Source organism: Papilio polytes, unplaced genomic scaffold, assembly GCF_000836215.1.
Source record: "Papilio polytes unplaced genomic scaffold, Ppol_1.0 DF821733.1, whole genome shotgun sequence".
Lineage (NCBI taxonomy): Eukaryota > Metazoa > Arthropoda > Insecta > Lepidoptera > Papilionidae > Papilio > Papilio polytes.
In genome coordinates, this window is record NW_013527471.1 from 2217767 (window position 1) to 2236908 (window position 19142).

Below are 19142 nucleotides of genomic sequence, written 5' to 3' on the forward strand. Positions count from 1 at the left end.
CGATTTTAAAATTTCTTGCACCGTTATTAAGGTAATTTATATGTGAGTAACATAGACTATATTTTTTAATTACACGCGGACGAAGATGTGAGCAACAGCTAATATAAAATAGCTAAGCAATATCTTAGAGAAAAATGTAATGCAAATAAGAAAATATTCCAATGGTACACTTCCAACATCATTTTAGCGAAGTTTAAAATTATTCGCAACACTATTATCCCTCAGTTAATTATAGCGTATGAAACCAAATCGGACACCGCAATACATACAAGTAATTCGCCTGAATACGGACAACATACAAGTTTATGTTAATATGTTCGATACAACCAATTACAATTAACCAAATGAAGCTTAAATACAGTTATTTATTTAAGAGCTTAATTGGTAATATTTGTATTCGGAAACATGATTATTTTATAAACGGATTGTGGATTAATGATTTGTTTTACATGCCAAATACGATGGGTAATGAGTATTCAGGCAATATTTGGATGTAACTACCTATTTTATGTAAGCCAAGTCTAAGTTACATTAAAGTGAATAACCTATATGTTCTTCCAGACTATCCTCTACATCTATACCAAATTTCATCGATATCCGTTCAGTAGTTTAGGCTACAAATTCTAACAAACATCCATCCATCTAAACTTGCGCATTTAAAATATCACTAAGATAGGTTTTACAATATTGACATATTTGACTCTTTGAAATAGTTTCTTTTAGCTTAAATTTTGGTCTGCAACACAGTTTCGTCGTAAACAGAATGGACACCGCATAGAGCATTCACGGACAGACATGTCACAGAGAAGTAGGAATGAATAACGTAAAATGTTGGCTTTTACCAGAACTACTTTAACTGTACAAATTCGACGCGAGACACAAATGATTTCAAAGCTTTAGCTACAAAGTGCATAAATACAGAGAAAGTCCAATTAAACATTATACACACACGAGCTTTCGCCCGCGACTCCGTCCGCGTGAAATTTAATAAAAACAAAAGTGTGGTTATGTGTTCCTCCAGAATATCCTCTATATCTATACTAAATTTTATCGAAAACCGTTCAGCGGTTTAAACTACAAACTCTAACAAACATCCATCCATCTCAACTATCGCATTTACAATATTAGTATGATGTATATGTTTTAGAAAAACAAGCAAAATCAATTACGTTACGTTCAATTATATTAACTTCAACTCGGTGTTTTATAAAAACATACTTTCAGACTTCTACTATATTGTTATTTACGTCATAACGAAACTAAGTATTAGTCTAGTTCAAATTCATAAAACATTAATGATTTACAAATAATAATGTCTGACTTATTTAACGACTACACTACTATATCAAAAGCAATACCTCGTCCAAATAGCATAATGCGGAAAACGATAACACCATGTTCACAATAAGTTCAATACTTGATTATTAGCGCTAGAAAAAGCTAAGCTAAGCTCGAGCCACCGAGAGCGGGCGACTGCGGCTTGCGAGCTGACACACTGACACACGCCACATAATGACTATCAACATCGCTAATCAACTCACACAGACACACAGATGACTTAAAAGAACACAAAATTTGCAACTACATGAATACAAAATGTTGACTATAGAGATTATATAACAGGCCAATATACATCTATCTCTAATTTTTAAATAATAATTATGTAAAACTAGCTTACGCCCGCCACTCTGTCTGCGTGGAATTAAAAAAAGTAAGTACTCTAAGTGTGCTTCCAGACTATGCTCTACATCTATACTTCTTCTTCTTCTTCTTCATCGAGATCCGTTCAGGCGTCTATGCTATAAACTCTAACAAACATCCATCCATCCATCTAAAATTTCGCATTTATAACATTAGTATGATAGTATGAAGTATTATTACATTATTTCATAATTGACAAAATGTAAAACTATAACTCAAAACAACCTAATTGTGTCCCAGAAAACTTTATAGCCCGCGTCGACACTTTACAGTTCGTAAAGATAAATTACCAGTATGCATATTTTAATTTTCAAGATTTCCTACTATTACTAGATTCGTATCGTTGGAGAAAAAAAAACTATTGCCAGAACTATTTATATTTTCCACATATTTCAGTGTAACATCTCAATCGATGTGACACTTCGCGCCCCAGAACGCCTCACGCCAACATCGCCTGCAGCGTACATTCAACACGTCCCCGCTCTAAAATGGACGCCATCTTTTTCTATTACGTCAAATCGGTTTTCATCTATCGGGTGACCGGCAACGAAACGGTATAAAATATATTTCAACATGAAATAGCGATAAAAATATTTTAAGCGCTAACAGAGAATGTTTAGGACGTTGAAAATAAAATAAACTTGCTTAGTTCAGGTTAACCCTTAATTTGACGGCGTTTTTTGTAGCAAAAGTATATTTTTTTTAGTTAAGTCACATTTTTGAACATAAAATAAGTATAGGAAAATGCAAAATTGTTTTTTTTAATAGATTTGCGTCACATTAGACACCAACAAATTAAGGGTTAATAATGACTCAATACTTTAAAATATAACCAGCTACGTCAGCTGTAGTGTTATTTTACTGGTTAAATAAGGAGTAAACGAGAAACGCTAGAGCGTCTATTGACCTTGGTGTTAGGCTTAGGTCTAGGTAGCTGGAAGCCATACAAGATCGATGCTGCCGAGGTCGCCACCACGCCGCCACTGCCCGATCAATTATCGATGACAAGGCTTGTAAACGATAAAAAATGTGTATTTGTACTTGTTTAATGCAACACAACAGACAAGCGATTTAATTACAAAGCAAAAATCTAAATATTTGTGTCACGATGTCAAAAAAAATCTTTTATTAAGTGGCATAATGAAATTGAGGTTGTCTTTACCGCTGACGACAACTTTTCTAATGCCGTTTCAAATACATCCGCTCCTAGACAGATCAGAACTTTAATAGAATTAACTTTACAATAGAAATGTTTCTGCTTGTTAAGCTATCGCTAAATGTATAAAAGAAGTTTTTTCTTAACAACACAATTCCAAGCAAATGCAATTGATTATCTATAAAACAAGAGTAATATTGATACGTCAGTTCAAATCGGGCACAGGACTTCCCAATAAAAGTCGACGTAACTCAATAAGAGCCGGGGCCCGGCCTGTGTAACGAAACAATAACATCGCTACGAGGCTAAAATGTGTCCAGTGTAAATTGACCCGTGCTATAAAACAATAACACCGGCGTCATGTGTCAGGAGGAGCGTGGCGTCGGCGCGACCAGTGTACATAGAGCTATGGAACGAAACAATTACATAAAGCTCATGTGTCAGGGCGCGGCGGACATCAATCAGGCCCGGACAGGACAGGTGAGGCCCGGTAGCCACTGATCGATTTGCTACCACCCTTATAACTTGCTACTGCTTAACACACGTCACTTTGCCTCATACAAATAACACAACTATTACACTTTATTTAATACGACAATATTTTTTAAATATGTAAATGGAAAAGTATTTTAACAAAATATAACCTATAAAAATATATAGGCGAATTTGACGAAGACGAAGACGAAAGTTACTTAAAACCCCGTTTAAAAGGTAAAATCTAAATCAATAAAATCAAAATGCCCTATTATCAACTTCCTTTGTCTTTAGTGCAGTCTATAGTCAAGTCTATCTTATCTAACTGTTACTTATAATGGTAATATAATGGTATATTATGTGGCATATAATGGTAATATTATTTAGACATATTATAAGATAATGATAAGATTAAGATTGTAATGTAAGAAATTTAAATAAAGATAAAAAAGGACTCAGACTCCGTGTCCGAGGAAAGCAAGCGGACGGCACATAGCCGTCTAATAAATAAAAAAAAAACTTACTTATATTAACATTATAAATGCGAAAGTTTAGATGATTAGATGTTTGTTAGAGTTTGTAGCCTAAACATCTGAACGGATCACGATGAAATTTGGATAGATGTAGAGGATAGTTTATAACACATAAACTACTTGTTTTATTTTAATTCTACGCGGACGGAGTCGCGGGCGAAATCTAGTAATTTAATAAAAAAGGCTTAGATGTACTAATAAACATATACAGGGAGTATCTATAATGAGGTGCAAGTACCATCAGCCGCCGCCCCGCAGTCTCCGGTTCAGTCGCTAGCTGCGACCCGACGCGTCTCACACTAAGCTCACAATAAGCTCTCAATCCTATAAGTAGACTAACAGGATCATATGTGTATTACACCTACGTACTTGCATATGCACATAACACTGTCTGGAATATAAAGCGATTAGCGCTTTGTTGCTTATGTTGCTTAGTTTTTAATGAGGATGTTAAACTAAATTTAAGTAACTAGCTATTGATCGCGACTTCGCCCGCATGGTATTAAAATATATCCTATGTTACTCACAGATGAATTACCTTTCTAACGGTGAGGGAATTTTTTAAATTCGCCCAGTAGTTTTTGAGTTATTTCAATACATACAAAAACACAAAAATACAAATTTTTCTCTCGTTATAATATTAGTATATAATATAACTGAGCACGTTTCATGCAACAAATAAATGTTCTATAGACATCGAGGTTGTTGTTAATATAGAAAAAAAAACCCTTTCAAAAACAAGGAAGTCTTTAAATTTAATTATAATGCTATGAAAATTTAAATAAGTAATAAATATTTGATATGTTAATTCAAATGTATACTTTAGTTTGCTTTAATGAAACTTTAAACTCTTCACATTCAAACACATGACTATTTCCAGCTTTAACTATTCTCTCCCGCATCTCTCCCCGCGACAGCACGCGGTCAACAAACAGATCCTTTGTTAAAGCGTGTTTGATGTAATTCGTGTAACAAATGTACCAAATTTTCAATTTGCCACGCAATTTGAAAACTTTATTTACAATTCCGATTTTCGTTACCAACGCAAATACATCATCTTCCCGAAATCTGGAATTCTTTTGATATTACAGACACTCCAATTTTATTATACGTATATAGACTATTTAGACAACTACAATACAGCCATTATACTGGTAAAAACAATCAGGGATCATTAAGTAATCGATACATTCGTGCAGTCTGCGGCCAATCGTGTGAAAGAAGTAATCAATTCTGTTGCGGCTAATAAACCATCAATAAATACACTGCAAATTATCTGAGAAAGCGTTTACATTACACGATACATGTATAAAAACGTTGAAAGCTTTACTGCCAAATATTAAATCTTTATTACTAATATTATAAAGAGTATGTTTGAATTTCTGTATGTATTTGATTCATGCAAAAACTACTGGGCCTATTTTAAAACTGCTTTCACCATTAGAAAGGTAACTTATCTGCGAGTACCATAGGCTATATTTTGTATTATTTTTAAACTCACGAAAGCAAAGTCACGAGCAACCGCTTGTGGATAATAAAATAACATAACGTTTCTTCGACACGTTAATAGATCCGTCAATTCCCGCGTCCGACATCCGACAGATATCGGATGACGTCATCACGTCGGATAGGATCCCGAAATTCGTCACAGAACGAAATCTTTCCCGGCGACTGAACCCTTGTTAAAACAAGACAACTTTCGAGTTTTGAAAATACGATTTTTATCATGAAACTAATTTATTTCCTGGATTGATGTAACATTTAATACAACTTCATACATATATTAATAAGCAAAATGTTCAATCAAAGTAACATTACGTATTCTGTGAGGAATCCGGGAATATTAGATATTCAATACAACGCCCGGTCCTTTCCTACCGCACCCCCCCCCCTCCCCGCACTCCTCGACGTCCATTTGGTTATTAGGTAAAAGTCCTTGAGAGTGCAAGAAGTTATGGAAATTGGACGTTTTTATATCATGAAATATTGTGAATTCTATTAAATGACATCATACAATATTTCAACAAAAAGGACGCGGTTAAATTAATGAAGTTTGAGTAGGTCCTTAATAAATATTGTAACCTAAATTAAGTTTTCAACTGCGTCAATTCAAGGTATCGAAGTTATGGTTTCTATCATAAATCTGACTACTATTCTGAGCCAACATAATATTGAGCCGCGTGCATCGATCGATAGTTCGGCACGGGGACGGCAATTACCCGGCGCAGGGGTCACAGGCCGCTGGTCGCGACCGGCCCCTTGTGGTCGTTTGTTTCCAGCCATAGCGCCACTGTACATCTAACATGTAATCAACACCAAAAGGATTAAAACACATACCTTAGTGCCAGGGAAAAACTAATTATTATAAAAAAGAAGAAATTATATTATTTTACCTCAAGTTCGTATCAACAAGCAAATAATTGCCGAAAACAAATACCATTACCCAATTTTTTTAATTTGAATATTTCAACAAAACACGAAACAAAAAACTTTCAACTCTGAAACAACAAAGAATCACTGCCTCACGTCTCTTACGTCATAAATAACAAGTCATAAGAAACGCGAATAAAAAAGTTGTAATTCACTATCAGAAGAATTCATCACCAACTGACCATCCCCTTCACTTTCGCTAACAACTACATAACTAACGGAAATCAATTCACAGTGCGTATCCATTGCCTGCTGAGTATAACAAATCAAGCAAACGCATCTATCAGCAACAGCAATGTATATCTCATCACAATACATCGCTGCTGAACAAGGTCGCGGTCAAGAATACGTGATACCTCTTCACGGTGGGGAACAATGAATGTTTTTTTTAGCTTTTTTTTCGTTAATCACAGCACAGTTACGTAGTTTTTCCTTTCTAAGAACCGAGACCGAACCTTGTACAGTCTAACAAACATATAACTAAAATTTGAAGAGGTTTTCTTACTTTCCTAGTTATCGCACGCGACTACGACAGCTACTGAATTAAATAAAAATCTTAACTAGTGCTCTACGTTCTTCCAGACAGTGTACTATATTTCAAATTTCATCCAGATCCATGTAACGTTTCTGGAGATACGTTCTAATAAATCTATCATTTCGCATTTATTAGTATATGTAAGATTCTTGTTTCTTTCCTATATTATTTAACTAGCTTTGGCCCGCGACTCCGTCCGCGTGTAATTAAAAAAAAACAAACTCTAACTCTAACTACAACCTCTAACAAACATCCATACATCCATCCATCCATCTAAACTTTCGCATTTATAATATTAGTAACATAGTAAGATTACATTAGCATTTACAATATCTTAGAACAAGGACCTATATCTTGAGCACAAACTGTTATACTAACTGCCAACAAGACCGTCGTCTTAAACACATAAAGTGGTAAACACATGCCTCATCACTTTGTTAGCTACCAGCGTGTGTGCGAGGACAATAATGACGTTCTAATACACACAACTTTGACACAAATCCAATATGCTGATGACGTCATACGTAAATCGCCTTCGCTTTGTTTACACTATTAGAGCGGACACACACCTTTGATTAAACTATCGCACAACTGTCTGCGATTGTCGATTGTTACGCTACCCAATTGTTTAGTTGTACTAAAAATTAAATAATGTGCGCACCTCCATATAAGCGTGTAGGAATTAAAGCGAGACTAAATAGTTGTGCGATAGTTTAATCAAATATGTGCACAGTCTGAAAGTACTAATTGCAACAACCTTTATTATATTTGAATGCTTGCATTGAAGTCACTTTACTCAGTTAATAAGTAACGACTATAAGTAAGAATATTGAAAACAAAATAAACAGGGCCGTATTGTAAGGATACTCGAAATCATTAATTTTATAAAATGTAATAAGTGGAAGCTTCGCCTGGCGCGTTGCCAACTGCCAGTCGTCAGGATATCGGCTGAAGAGGCCAGAGCCTGCACTGCACCAACATTTATCTTTAACATAAATATTTTTCTATTTTACATAGTACATATATGTATTACTTAAGTTTAAGTATCCAGAAATTGATGGGTACAGAAATACATTTAAGAGAAGGGGGCAAAAATGTGGCGGGAACGGCATGTACATACGCTTTAATAGAGAAATTACATTTAATGTATAGATTTCTAAACGTATGTCATTCTAATCTGTATCATCATTGAATATTGTAATGTAAACACACATTTCTAACAAAAATATAATGTAGGTGACATTACTTCACAACAAATTGAAGCTACGATCTCGAGTCGTATTCATTACGAACTGAGCGAATTGTTTTGAATATTTTTAAATCTCGAGCAGTATGTCAGGACATAGTGTATGTTGTATGACGCAACACTACCGCGATAAGGCTTGTGCAACACAACGCGACTTAAAGTAACGTGCACACTATGTTACTAAAGTGATATTCTTTTAATACAAGCATGAAGATTGTTTAGGGCTTCTTTATGAACAATCTTTATCATAGCTAGCTTTCGCCCGCAATTCCGTCCACGTGGAACTAAAAAAAAGACAAGTAAATAGCCTTTGTGCTTTTCCAGATTATCCTACATCTTGAAGTCACTCTACTCAGATAATAAGTAACGACATCACATCTATGACAAATTTCACCGAGGTCTTTTTAGACGTTTAGACTACAAACTCTAACAAACATCCATACATCTAAACTTTCGCACTTTAGAGACATAGAGATGAAATTGCGATTATTTATTTTGAATGAAAATCCATACTTTAACTGTACACGTTAGTAAAAATAAAAGTAATAACCGTAATACAATAGTACGTGTGAAATTTAATAAATACTATCATTATCTATGGGTAAGTGAAAATTATTGATAAAGTTATCATTGATAAGCCTAATCAATAACTACGATGGGCGTGAGAATATTTGACTATATTGTCCATTTCACAAATAATCAAAAATTGTTCTCATTTTAACTATAAATAGATATTACTAACTGTTACTTGCTACTTCGTCCACGTGAAATTAAAAAAATGTAAAAAAAACATAGTCTTTGTTACTCATTGATAACGTAGCTTTTTAATGGTTAAATAATTGAAATGGGCCGAGTAGTTTTGATACTTCCAAAACAAAATACTTCCTCTTCATAATATTACTATAGATTAATTAACGAAGTTTTCTTTTTTGAGATACACATTTACAAGGTATTTTTTCCGTCATCGACTATATTAATCGAACTCGACAACTGACGAAGGCATAGACACTATTACGAACCAAATTCACAGCTATTCTGTTCTCTTCTCACCAAGCATTCAATGTTAATTAATTTAACAATGCTGCCAAAGAATAAATTCTTGGAACGATTAACTTCTAACCAAAAATATCTACAACTAGCTATTGCTCGCGACTTCGTTCACGAGCAATTTATAAATATAACCTATGTTACTCAGCGGTAACGTAGCTTTCTAATGTTGAAAGACTTTTTGAAATCGGCCTAGTAGTTTTTGAGTTATTTCGATGACAAAAATAAAAATCTTTCCTCTTTATAATATTAGTATAGATAAAACATTGATATATGTAGGGTGTAGTCTGTAAAACACATTTTATTACTAAATGCCTAGTTACGTAACTGACGGAAGCTAGGCGCGCAGATAGCATGCAAAATGAGCTGATTGTCGAAACTCTACGACGGAGTATTCCTATAAATGCAATAAACACTACAAGACGTGGTGCTAATAACACCTTTTATGTCACAGTTTGTATGTTTTATGCGAATGCTTACGCAGTGTAAACCAACGGTTACATTGCCGAGTTCTATTTTTAATTCTACTAAATGATTACTACGTTTTTATTTCTTGTCCATACTAATATTATAAAGAGTAAAACTTCGTTTGTTTGATTGTAATGAATAGGCTCAAAAACTACTGGGCCGATTTTAAAAATTCTTTCACGGTTAGAAAGGTGATTTATCTGTTAGTAAGATAGGCTATATTTTTTCATTTCTTTATTATTATCTTTAAATTTCACCCGGACGGAGTCGCGAGTAAGCTATGTTATATATTTATCAAGCTGTAACTCGCAACAACATCGGCGTGAATTAAAAAATATAGCCTATGTAACTCACTGATATCGAAGATAACAATTAAGTTATTTCAATACATACAAAAACACAAATCTTTCCTCTTCATAAAATTAGTATAGAAGTATAAATATAAATTTTCTCGCTATCATAACAAAGAAGCCCTATAATCTTAGGTCGCCACTCCCGTTATCAGCCTCGGTCGTCTAGATCTTTATCTCGGGCGTTAATTTAGCTTATTTTATATGTAAGACGATGTTTCTGCCAATACTTACGTCACTATGTTGAAATAACTTTTAGTAATGAGGTCAGCGTATTTTTCCCTAACTTACTAATTTAAATATGTTTAATAAAAACAACTGTTTTTTTTAACATTTCCTCCTTCAAAAGAGCGAATCGATTAATATTAACGTGTTCGGTACCACCGACTCGCTTAGCAAATTACATTTTTATACGAAAAGATTGCAGTATACAAGGGGTTAATTTAGTTGATACCATATTTAACCATTATACAGAATTATCAAGCAATTTTTTTTAATTAATAAGTACTCATGCAGTAAATAATATTTTTATACTGCTACATTGTGCCCGGTCAGTGTAATATAGTCTTGCATTGTTCCCAGTTTAGCAAACACTGACAATCCGTCGGCCGAGGCTGACGCGGCAGTAACGACGCGCGAATACTGAATAATTAATACACGGCCTGCAAGCATTCCATGGACTTAATTACAACAGATAACTTATTGTTAATACATATAAACATATGTCGTAACCTTACAGCCGAATACTACACTCCGAATACTTAAGCACACGCTTACAATTTGCTTCGTATTATTTTAACATTTTAATCTCGTTTCAACTCAGCCGTAAAAACTTACTTATTACAAACAAAATTAATAAACAATAACTAGCATATTTCACGTAATTGAACTCTAAAGTTACTTTAGAAATTGTTTTCATTGGGAAACATTTCGACATACTATAGCAAAACACTATATCAGTATAATGCCATATGATAACTCATTATTTAGATATCATGATAATCAGCGTTGATTAATTAACGATAGGTTTACAACATGTCTTTATATCTTTAACAGCTTAATGTTGTGAGTAAATAAGTTAGTCGATAGTGGACGTAACGCATATTGTTTTTATTTGTTATGGATTATGATTGGCTATATAATTTTCATTGTTAAGTAACTGGCTTGGATCTCTGGTCAATTTTATGCCGCGTCAGCGTCACTGCACAGGAACATTATTCCTTTCTCGGATATAAAATGTGGAATGGGATAAAAGATCGTAAAATACAAATCAAATAAATCTAGATTAGATTTCAATCTAGATGGAGAGTGAGTTAATAAGCAGGCAAATATAATTTCGTAACACCAATATTCAATACCACGTTATGCGACTTTCCTAGTCACATCATGTAACCATGCGATTTATATGAAAAAAAAAAAAAAAACCTTACGACTATATTAAAAAAACCACAGCCAGAATGTAATAAAACCCATTTTTTTCATGCCCTTACTTAGTCGTACGTACTGGTGACCTAACGTAAACTTACGATAACCTAAACCTCTTTAGTAATAGATAAAAGCAGGGAAATTTAAGTGGAATTGCTTCCTAATAATAGAATTATACTTATGAGCATTAGATAATACAGCAATACCGGTTTATTTATCGTTTACATGCCGTCGTAAGCTAATACAGGAATCAAAACAAACGCTCGCCGGCTACCTCCGACGCACTATTCCACCATTCACAATACAAAACGATCGATAAAAACAAGGAAAACAGACCTTGTTCATCACAATCAATTAACAGAAACAATGTTTGCTAACAAACAACAAGGAGAAATCTTATAAAACAAGTTGTTTAATTTGACGTGAGTAAAGAAACTCATCGTCCGCACTAACCTTTCCAAGACGAATCTAATAAGAATTGTAACAATTCTTTCATAAATAGAAGGTTTATAAGAGACATTTTGATCATCTACACTCACCAGATGTAAGACGGTGTTCACCACCTCCCGGTTGGTCACCTGGCCGACTTCAATCAAGCCGATAAGGACCGCAAATTTCAGGCTATCGTTCGTCGTCATCCTGACTACTTCCTCAGGTCTCGTAATTTCACTAAAAGGCGGCGACTTTAAGTCCGCCATATTTAACTATGTCACTATTCACTTACACACAAAATTTAATCCACTCACGACGAAAAAATTCAAGAAAACATTATTCCATCGGCTCACATGATAACGCACCAATGTCGCTTTCTACCATTTTGGATTTGGAAGGTGTTGCCATTACAAGTGTGTTCGTGTCAATTTCTCCCAATCAATCGATATTATTTTGTTGGGAGTTTAAATGAGTAATTTATCGTTATCTAGGTTGTGGGATTAGCGGGAACGTTGTATTTTTTTAACTTAATTCAAGCTTTACTGCAATTTCAATCTAAAAACCTCCAATGAAACTACAAAAATCATGACTAACAAATCTCGGAAGACCTTGTTTCAAATCAATTCACACAGTTATATGCTGTATGACTTCAAAACAAAAATAGTTTTTAAAATACCTTAAACACTTTTGTGCCTTTGAACAAAATGTCTTCAAAACTACCTAGCATTTAAGCAAAAAAAATCTAATTGCAACATATGAAACATGGTCACCAACATTTAAAAAGTTAGAAGTATATTATCAAAGAGAGAATTTTATTTTTTAACATGGAGAAAAAATGATTGGTTTACACTGCAAAGCATTTGTAAAATTACGTTTTAATTATTTAAATCAAGCGATTTTTTGAATAAATTGCTATTTAATTTTAAATCAAATAACCAATATCTTTTGACGTTTTTTAGTGTTGTAAGTCTTGTGACGTGAAGTGTGGCTTAGTCGGACTTGCGCTGCATTTTGCATTTGCATTCAACTTCAGTATTCGTCAGTCACAGGCCGAATAAACATGGCGGCGATCGAGGTTGAGCTTCCTAAAGTAAGTTTTAATTAAACTATTTAAGTTACATATGCAATAACTATTAATAACTAATTTAATTTGTCAACGGAACGTTTTATTTTGTATAAATAACTTATGTGCGGTTTTAAGTGATTCGTTATTAATGGGGAAGTATTAACTAAAAAAAAGAAAACATCGTTGGGCGTTCTTAAGGTTTATTATTTATAAATTCTAGAAATAACGTCACCAGTAATTAAACCATTCTCTTGTTTATGGCGAATAAATATTTGAATAATTGTTAAACAAATTCGGCGTAAGTACCCAGGTAAAATCTAAAGTTATAGTATAGTTTTATCTTTGATTTTCAAAGTTGATTTTGTAAAAGGCGGAGTCCGCAATGCGAACTCTGAAGTTGTCGGGGCACGTCGGGTTCGACAGCCTTCCGGATCAGCTGGTGAACAAAAGCGTGCAGAATGGATTCGTATTCAACATCCTTTGCATTGGTGAGTTATGAATCACTTGCTATAATGTTTGACTAATCACTTGTACGGCCGGCGTTATCTACTTTGTACTTGTTTATTTAAACATACTTACCACAGCGCCTTGAGTGATACTAACTTGTCATATAAACATATTTGAACATCGAAATCATGACGTTATTACCAGTATGGTGCCATAGTTAGTTTGTGAGCCCAAGAAACTGTTTACAGTCTAATTGTATTTAGATATATTTAAAGTTTATTTTGTATCCAGGTGAGACTGGTCTCGGTAAATCAACACTCATGGACTCTTTGTTCAACACCAACTTTGAGTCATCCCCAAGCCCACATAACCTGCCCACAGTCAAGTTGAAGGCACACACATATGAGTTGCAAGAAAGCAGCGTTAGATTAAAGGTAAACCATTTAAGACAACACTATTAAAAGGTCATATATAGTCACATGAACTATTTGAAATAGGCAAATTTGCAGTTGCCTACTTTGAATTAACTGAGGTTAGAGATGCACAGAAAGAAGATATTTAATACCTATGTCAAATTTACCTTCATTTCTGTACCTTACTTATAAGAAAAGAGGATTAAAGTATGGCCTCGGAATTGCTTCCACTTCACATCTGTCTTCTGTATGGTTGACTTATTCCTTCAAACTATTTATTTGCAAGCTCTACTACTGTTAATTGTTATATTCTGGAATTGACATCAAATGTTAAACTATTTATTTATCTAGCTGACAATCTGTGACACTGTGGGCTACGGGGACCAAGTGAACAAGGAGGACAGCTTCAAGGCGGTGGTGGACTACATAGATGCACAGTTTGAGGCGTACCTGCAGGAGGAGTTGAAGATCAAGCGCTCCCTCCCAACTTACCATGACAGCCGTCTACATGTCTGTCTGTACTTCATCTGTCCAACAGGTAAGATATATTTTCTAAGCTAAAGAACAATTTAATAGTTACTTAAGGCTTTCCTAAGTTTAAGGAAACATAGGAAAGCCTTAAGTGTAGGTGACTCATTTTTATCCTACACTAAGGGTTACTATTTAATGTATGGGTGCAATAGAGTAGGCTTTATTGTATTAATATTTTTCCCATTAAAAAATAACTATTTCTCCTATATGTTTAGTTGACATGGTTTAATTTATTGTGGGTCATAACTTTCGTTAGATATCAGTTGTGGTCTATTAATATTCATGTCACAAACTGCACACACAAACTACTAGAGTGGACTCTAATAGTTCACTAACCTTTCACGTCATGTCTGTAAAAATGCATTATTCTGTTATTTTGTTGTTAAAAATTATACTTTAATAGACTATTTAAAAATGAACAGTTGAAGTTATCAATTTTCTCAACTCCAAAATTACCTATTTCACTAATTAATTTTTTCCGTTCAATAACGCGTATTAACAGGATAACGCCTTTTCACAAACGTGTATATAAAGGAAATTGTAGTTATATGAAACTATATTGCATTCCATTCATTTAATTCATGTAAAGATTATCATTGTCTCAAACACGACATAAAACTCATTGCAAATTGCTAACAATGAGTGTGATGTAAACAAAATATAAGTTCCTGTTGCAGCACAATGCACGCAACATCTTGATGTGTTTGTTTATACACATTCTCATAACATTGATCTACTAAATATAAACTATACATATAAAATATATTAACCACTAGTCAGCAAATCTTAACTCATTAACTTAAATATAAATATCTACTAATTAAACAGCTTAACTTTTTAAATTGTTAGAAGTATTTGCGGAACTCAAATAAAACTAATGATTTAAATATCAGCTCACGGACTAACTCAGTTAAATTGGTACATGAAATCATGAAGAGCATTTCAAGTTGCAGTTCACTTAGCACACTTGGCTTGTTGGCATATAGTTATAAATGCATAAGTGAGCTATGATCTGCAAATTTATTTGTTGAGCCATAGCTCAATTCAAGTCTAAAACCATTTACACCAGTTCAGAGTTTATTCACATATCTATTTGTGACCTAGATAGTCTAACAAGCTACATAACATAATATTTTATAAAGAAATCATGAAATATCAGGGTATTTATGTAGTATTTCATAAGTAAAAGTTAAATTACCGTTAGTAAGATCGAGGACAGTGACCAATTACGAGGACATGTTTGTATGTCGCGCGCGAACTGAATATGTCTGTACTTACTGGCTAGTGTCAAGGACATGCATTTAATTGTTATAGGTCATATATTGTTCTACTAAAGTAGAAAGTGAAACTCATAAAACCTACAAAGTCACATTAATCTTGAAAATATTTTTATAGTTTAATTAGTAATATTTATTGATGTTTTTATTCCAGGGCATGGTCTAAAGTCAATAGACTTGGTGTGCATGAAGAAATTAGACACGAAGGTGAACATCATACCGATCATAGCGAAGGCTGACACCATCTCCAAGACGGAGCTGCAGAAGTTCAAGGTTGGTCTCATTGTTGTACTTATGACTCATTGTTGCAGGATAATCTTACTTGACCCTATTGTTGCCTTGGTATGTATTGAAATAGATGATTTATAACTTTATACCTTGCACTACTGATTATAATGTTCAAAAAGTTAATTTATGTAACATTTAGACACTTTTTATTTGACTTCCAAAAAGAAGACATTCATTTTTCTGGTTTTTTTTTTTAAGAATGATACATCCGAATCCTTTAGTGGACAAAGATTATGAATTATGCTATAGAGGTGGCATACTGGCCACTAACATTTTTCCTTTTTGAGTTGTAAAAAAGTGGAAAAAACGAAAATCGCGCGGGAAGATGAATAGTTCACAACAAGATGTAGTAGTAAATAGGGAAAATGATATGATTGTAAATTTGTAGTTTTGCTAAGTATTTTAACAACGGCATGAAAGCATTTATGTTGCCGCAATTTATTGTTTGTACTACAGGGTGAAACGAATATTACTAATAACGTTATAACATTAATAATTGTTTGTGTGTGTGTTTCAGAGTAAGATAATGCAGGAGCTGCAGGCGAACGGCGTGGAGATCTACCAGTTCCCGGTGGACGACGAGTCGGTGTCGGAGGTGAACGGCGCCATGAACTCGCACATCCCCTTCGCCGTCGTCGGCAGCACCGACTTCGTGAAGCTCGGCAACAAGACGGTGCGCGCGCGCCAGTACCCCTGGGGCACCGTGCAAGGTACGCCGCTACCGGATCAACTTCTCTTCTTAAAACTAACGACAATCAAATAAGCAATTACTCCTGTACCAACCGACCTTTTTTCATACATATATAACGTGGCTTGATATCAGAGTAATACCGAATTCAAGGAACATCCTCCTATTACTTCTCAATCAGGTTATCATCGATTGACGTTGAAGTTCATATAGTTCAAACGATGTTCTCACTATGATCCCTATATTTAGAATGAATGAAGTCCTCCGGAGCGTCTCTTAGTGACGCTTGTGTTTTAATTATAACTAATGCCCGGTTTCCACATGTCTAGTACAGTTGACAGTTGCAACGGCCAGTCATAGCTTTTATGCAATTACTGGCACTTGTTAGCGTATAGCGTCAGTTGTATATACGTATTGACGTGTCTGTCTGTCTGTCTGTGCGCGGCAGTGGAGAACGAGTCGCACTGCGACTTCGTGAAGCTGCGCGAGATGCTGATCCGCACCAACATGGAGGACATGCGCGAGAAGACGCACGCGCGCCACTACGAGCTGTACCGCCGCCGCCGCCTGCAGCAGATGGGCTTCAGCGACGTGGACGCCGACAACAAGCCCGTCTCCTTCCAGCAGACCTTCGAGCAGAAGCGCAGCGCGCACCTCGCCGACCTGCAGCACAAGGAGGACGACATGCGCCAGATGTTCGTGCAGCGCGTCAAGGAGAAGGAGGCCGAGCTCAAGGAGGCCGAGAAGGAGGTACCCCACACGCTACTGTGCTTTACTTGTGCTACACGACACCGTTTCATGGAGGAAGCGATCCTCTTACATCAGTTCTACTATTGAGTAAAGACAGATTTGTTGAACTCAGATGTTCGCTTGTCCGCTTGTTTGCTTGCTACCTTATACAATTAAAAAGCAATGAATTCTAATTTGCAGCTGCACGCGAAATTCGACAAGCTGAAGAAGGACCACACGGAGGAGAAGAAGCGTCTGGAGGAGATGCGCAAGAAGATAGAGGAGGAGACGATCGAGTTCAACCGCCGCAAGCAGCAGAGCGCGCAGGCGCACCACACCCTCACCCTCGGCAAGAGCAAGAAGAAGTAGTCTCTCTCTCTCTCTCTCTTACACACATAGAACGACACCAACAACACATACGATTACACAGTGTAGCCAATGCTATGGCAATTGTCGTGTTTTACGGCTTTCGAGACATCATATTATAAAATCTAAGGCCTACTACGGCTGCAACCGCAGCCGAAACAGATACAACGGCTTTTTGCGATCTACGATTCATTGTTATTCTATAATAAATTATGATCATTTGATATTTAATAAAACATAATACGGTAAGTATTTTAATTGGCAACACTGCGACAGATAATATACAATTGGGCGCGTCGCGTGTCCAGCTCTGACATGAGAAATAAAACATTAAATGCATTATTAAATTGATATAAACGAAATTATTTCGCTGACGATGCAGTTATCTAAACAGAATTAACGATTTTCTATAGTTTAATTTAACACTTGATCCAATAAACATCGACATAAAGTTTTTTAGCTATAAAACTATTAAATATTATAAAAGTGTAAAGTTTTTAAATTAATTTTGTTCTGAAATAATTCAAAATCAACACATTGCAATATATTTAAATCAAGTGCACTTTTGTAATCGTTATATCTGAATAATAATCTCATATTGCATTATTATTAATTTATATAATAGAATTAAGATTTATTTTAAACAATATCCACGACATTAGAATAAAGAATTCCACTCGATTTAGTTGACTATTGAAGTGTTTTGAAATCATTAAATTTATATCGAATTTATTTTAAGTTTTCATTAAAATGACATTTATTTAAAGACATAAGGCCTTCACAAATAAACGCGGTATAAAAATGTGTACTAAACACATTTTTATATATCGTTTATTTGCTTATTCTGGGTTTATTCCCAAGTTTAACTTTATGCCGCGTTTATTTGTGAGGTTGTTAAGATTACTTTTCAAATGATGTTCCCACGATTTATTAAAACTTGAATTGGAGAAAAATGTATATTTCCTAACTGGACCAATTTTTAATATCTCAACATATTCCCAAATAATTGTTTATTTTCTTGTGATAAAATAAACATTGAATATTAAAATTGTTTTGTATTTTGTGGGAATGTCAACTTGCCTAAGCTTTTAAAATGCTTTTATATCTAGTGTTTTTAGAGTGTTATATTTGATATTAATTACATTTTTGCATTTATATGAACAAATGCACATTCTGAACACTTCTCTATTTCACCGACAAGCAAAATTCTTTTAAAAAGTGTTTAAAAATTGTAAAATAAATAAAAATGCCAAATGATTAGATTTTAATACATTAAGTGAAGAGTTAATTTTAAGTTATGTATTTGAAGCTGATGTGCTTTTACAATATCAATTGACATCGGAACAGTATTTATTCATTCCTTTTTCTTTGTATTGTTTATATTTAGTATTAGATAAGTGTATTTTAATAAAAATCTATTACGTCTATTTTACGTGTTTTATTTATTTCTAACGACTTTATAAGATTTTCTCAAATAGGTTCCTAAACTTTCTCGTATTCTTTAAAAACTTTGCTAGATTATGCCCTCTGCTGTATATAT

The 19142-nt window shown here is 34.5% G+C and overlaps 2 protein-coding genes across 6 annotated transcripts in view; one reads left to right on the forward strand and one right to left on the reverse strand.

Annotated features, from left to right (window-relative positions):
* Window positions 1-12180, reverse strand: part of LOC106108267 (neurobeachin) — a 302082-nt gene extending 289902 nt beyond the window's left edge. For all 5 annotated transcript variants that reach the window (XM_013289373.1, XM_013289372.1, XM_013289370.1 and 2 more), the window contains exon 1: window positions 11905-12180. In XM_013289373.1, coding sequence (XP_013144827.1) covers window positions 11905-12063 — 159 coding nt within the window. In that variant the 5' untranslated portion in view covers window positions 12064-12180. The remainder of the gene's footprint in view (window positions 1-11904) is intronic.
* Window positions 12181-12802: 622 nt separating this feature from the next.
* LOC106108297 (septin-2) lies at window positions 12803-19029 on the forward strand. The gene is made up of 8 exons (XM_013289430.1): window positions 12803-12887; window positions 13234-13351; window positions 13602-13744; window positions 14075-14261; window positions 15686-15804; window positions 16337-16529; window positions 16956-17257; window positions 17438-19029. Exons 1-8 carry the CDS (start codon window positions 12858-12860, stop codon window positions 17603-17605), a joined length of 1260 nt encoding a protein of 419 aa, XP_013144884.1. The 5' UTR covers window positions 12803-12857; the 3' UTR covers window positions 17606-19029.
* Window positions 19030-19142: the final 113 nt, after the last annotated feature.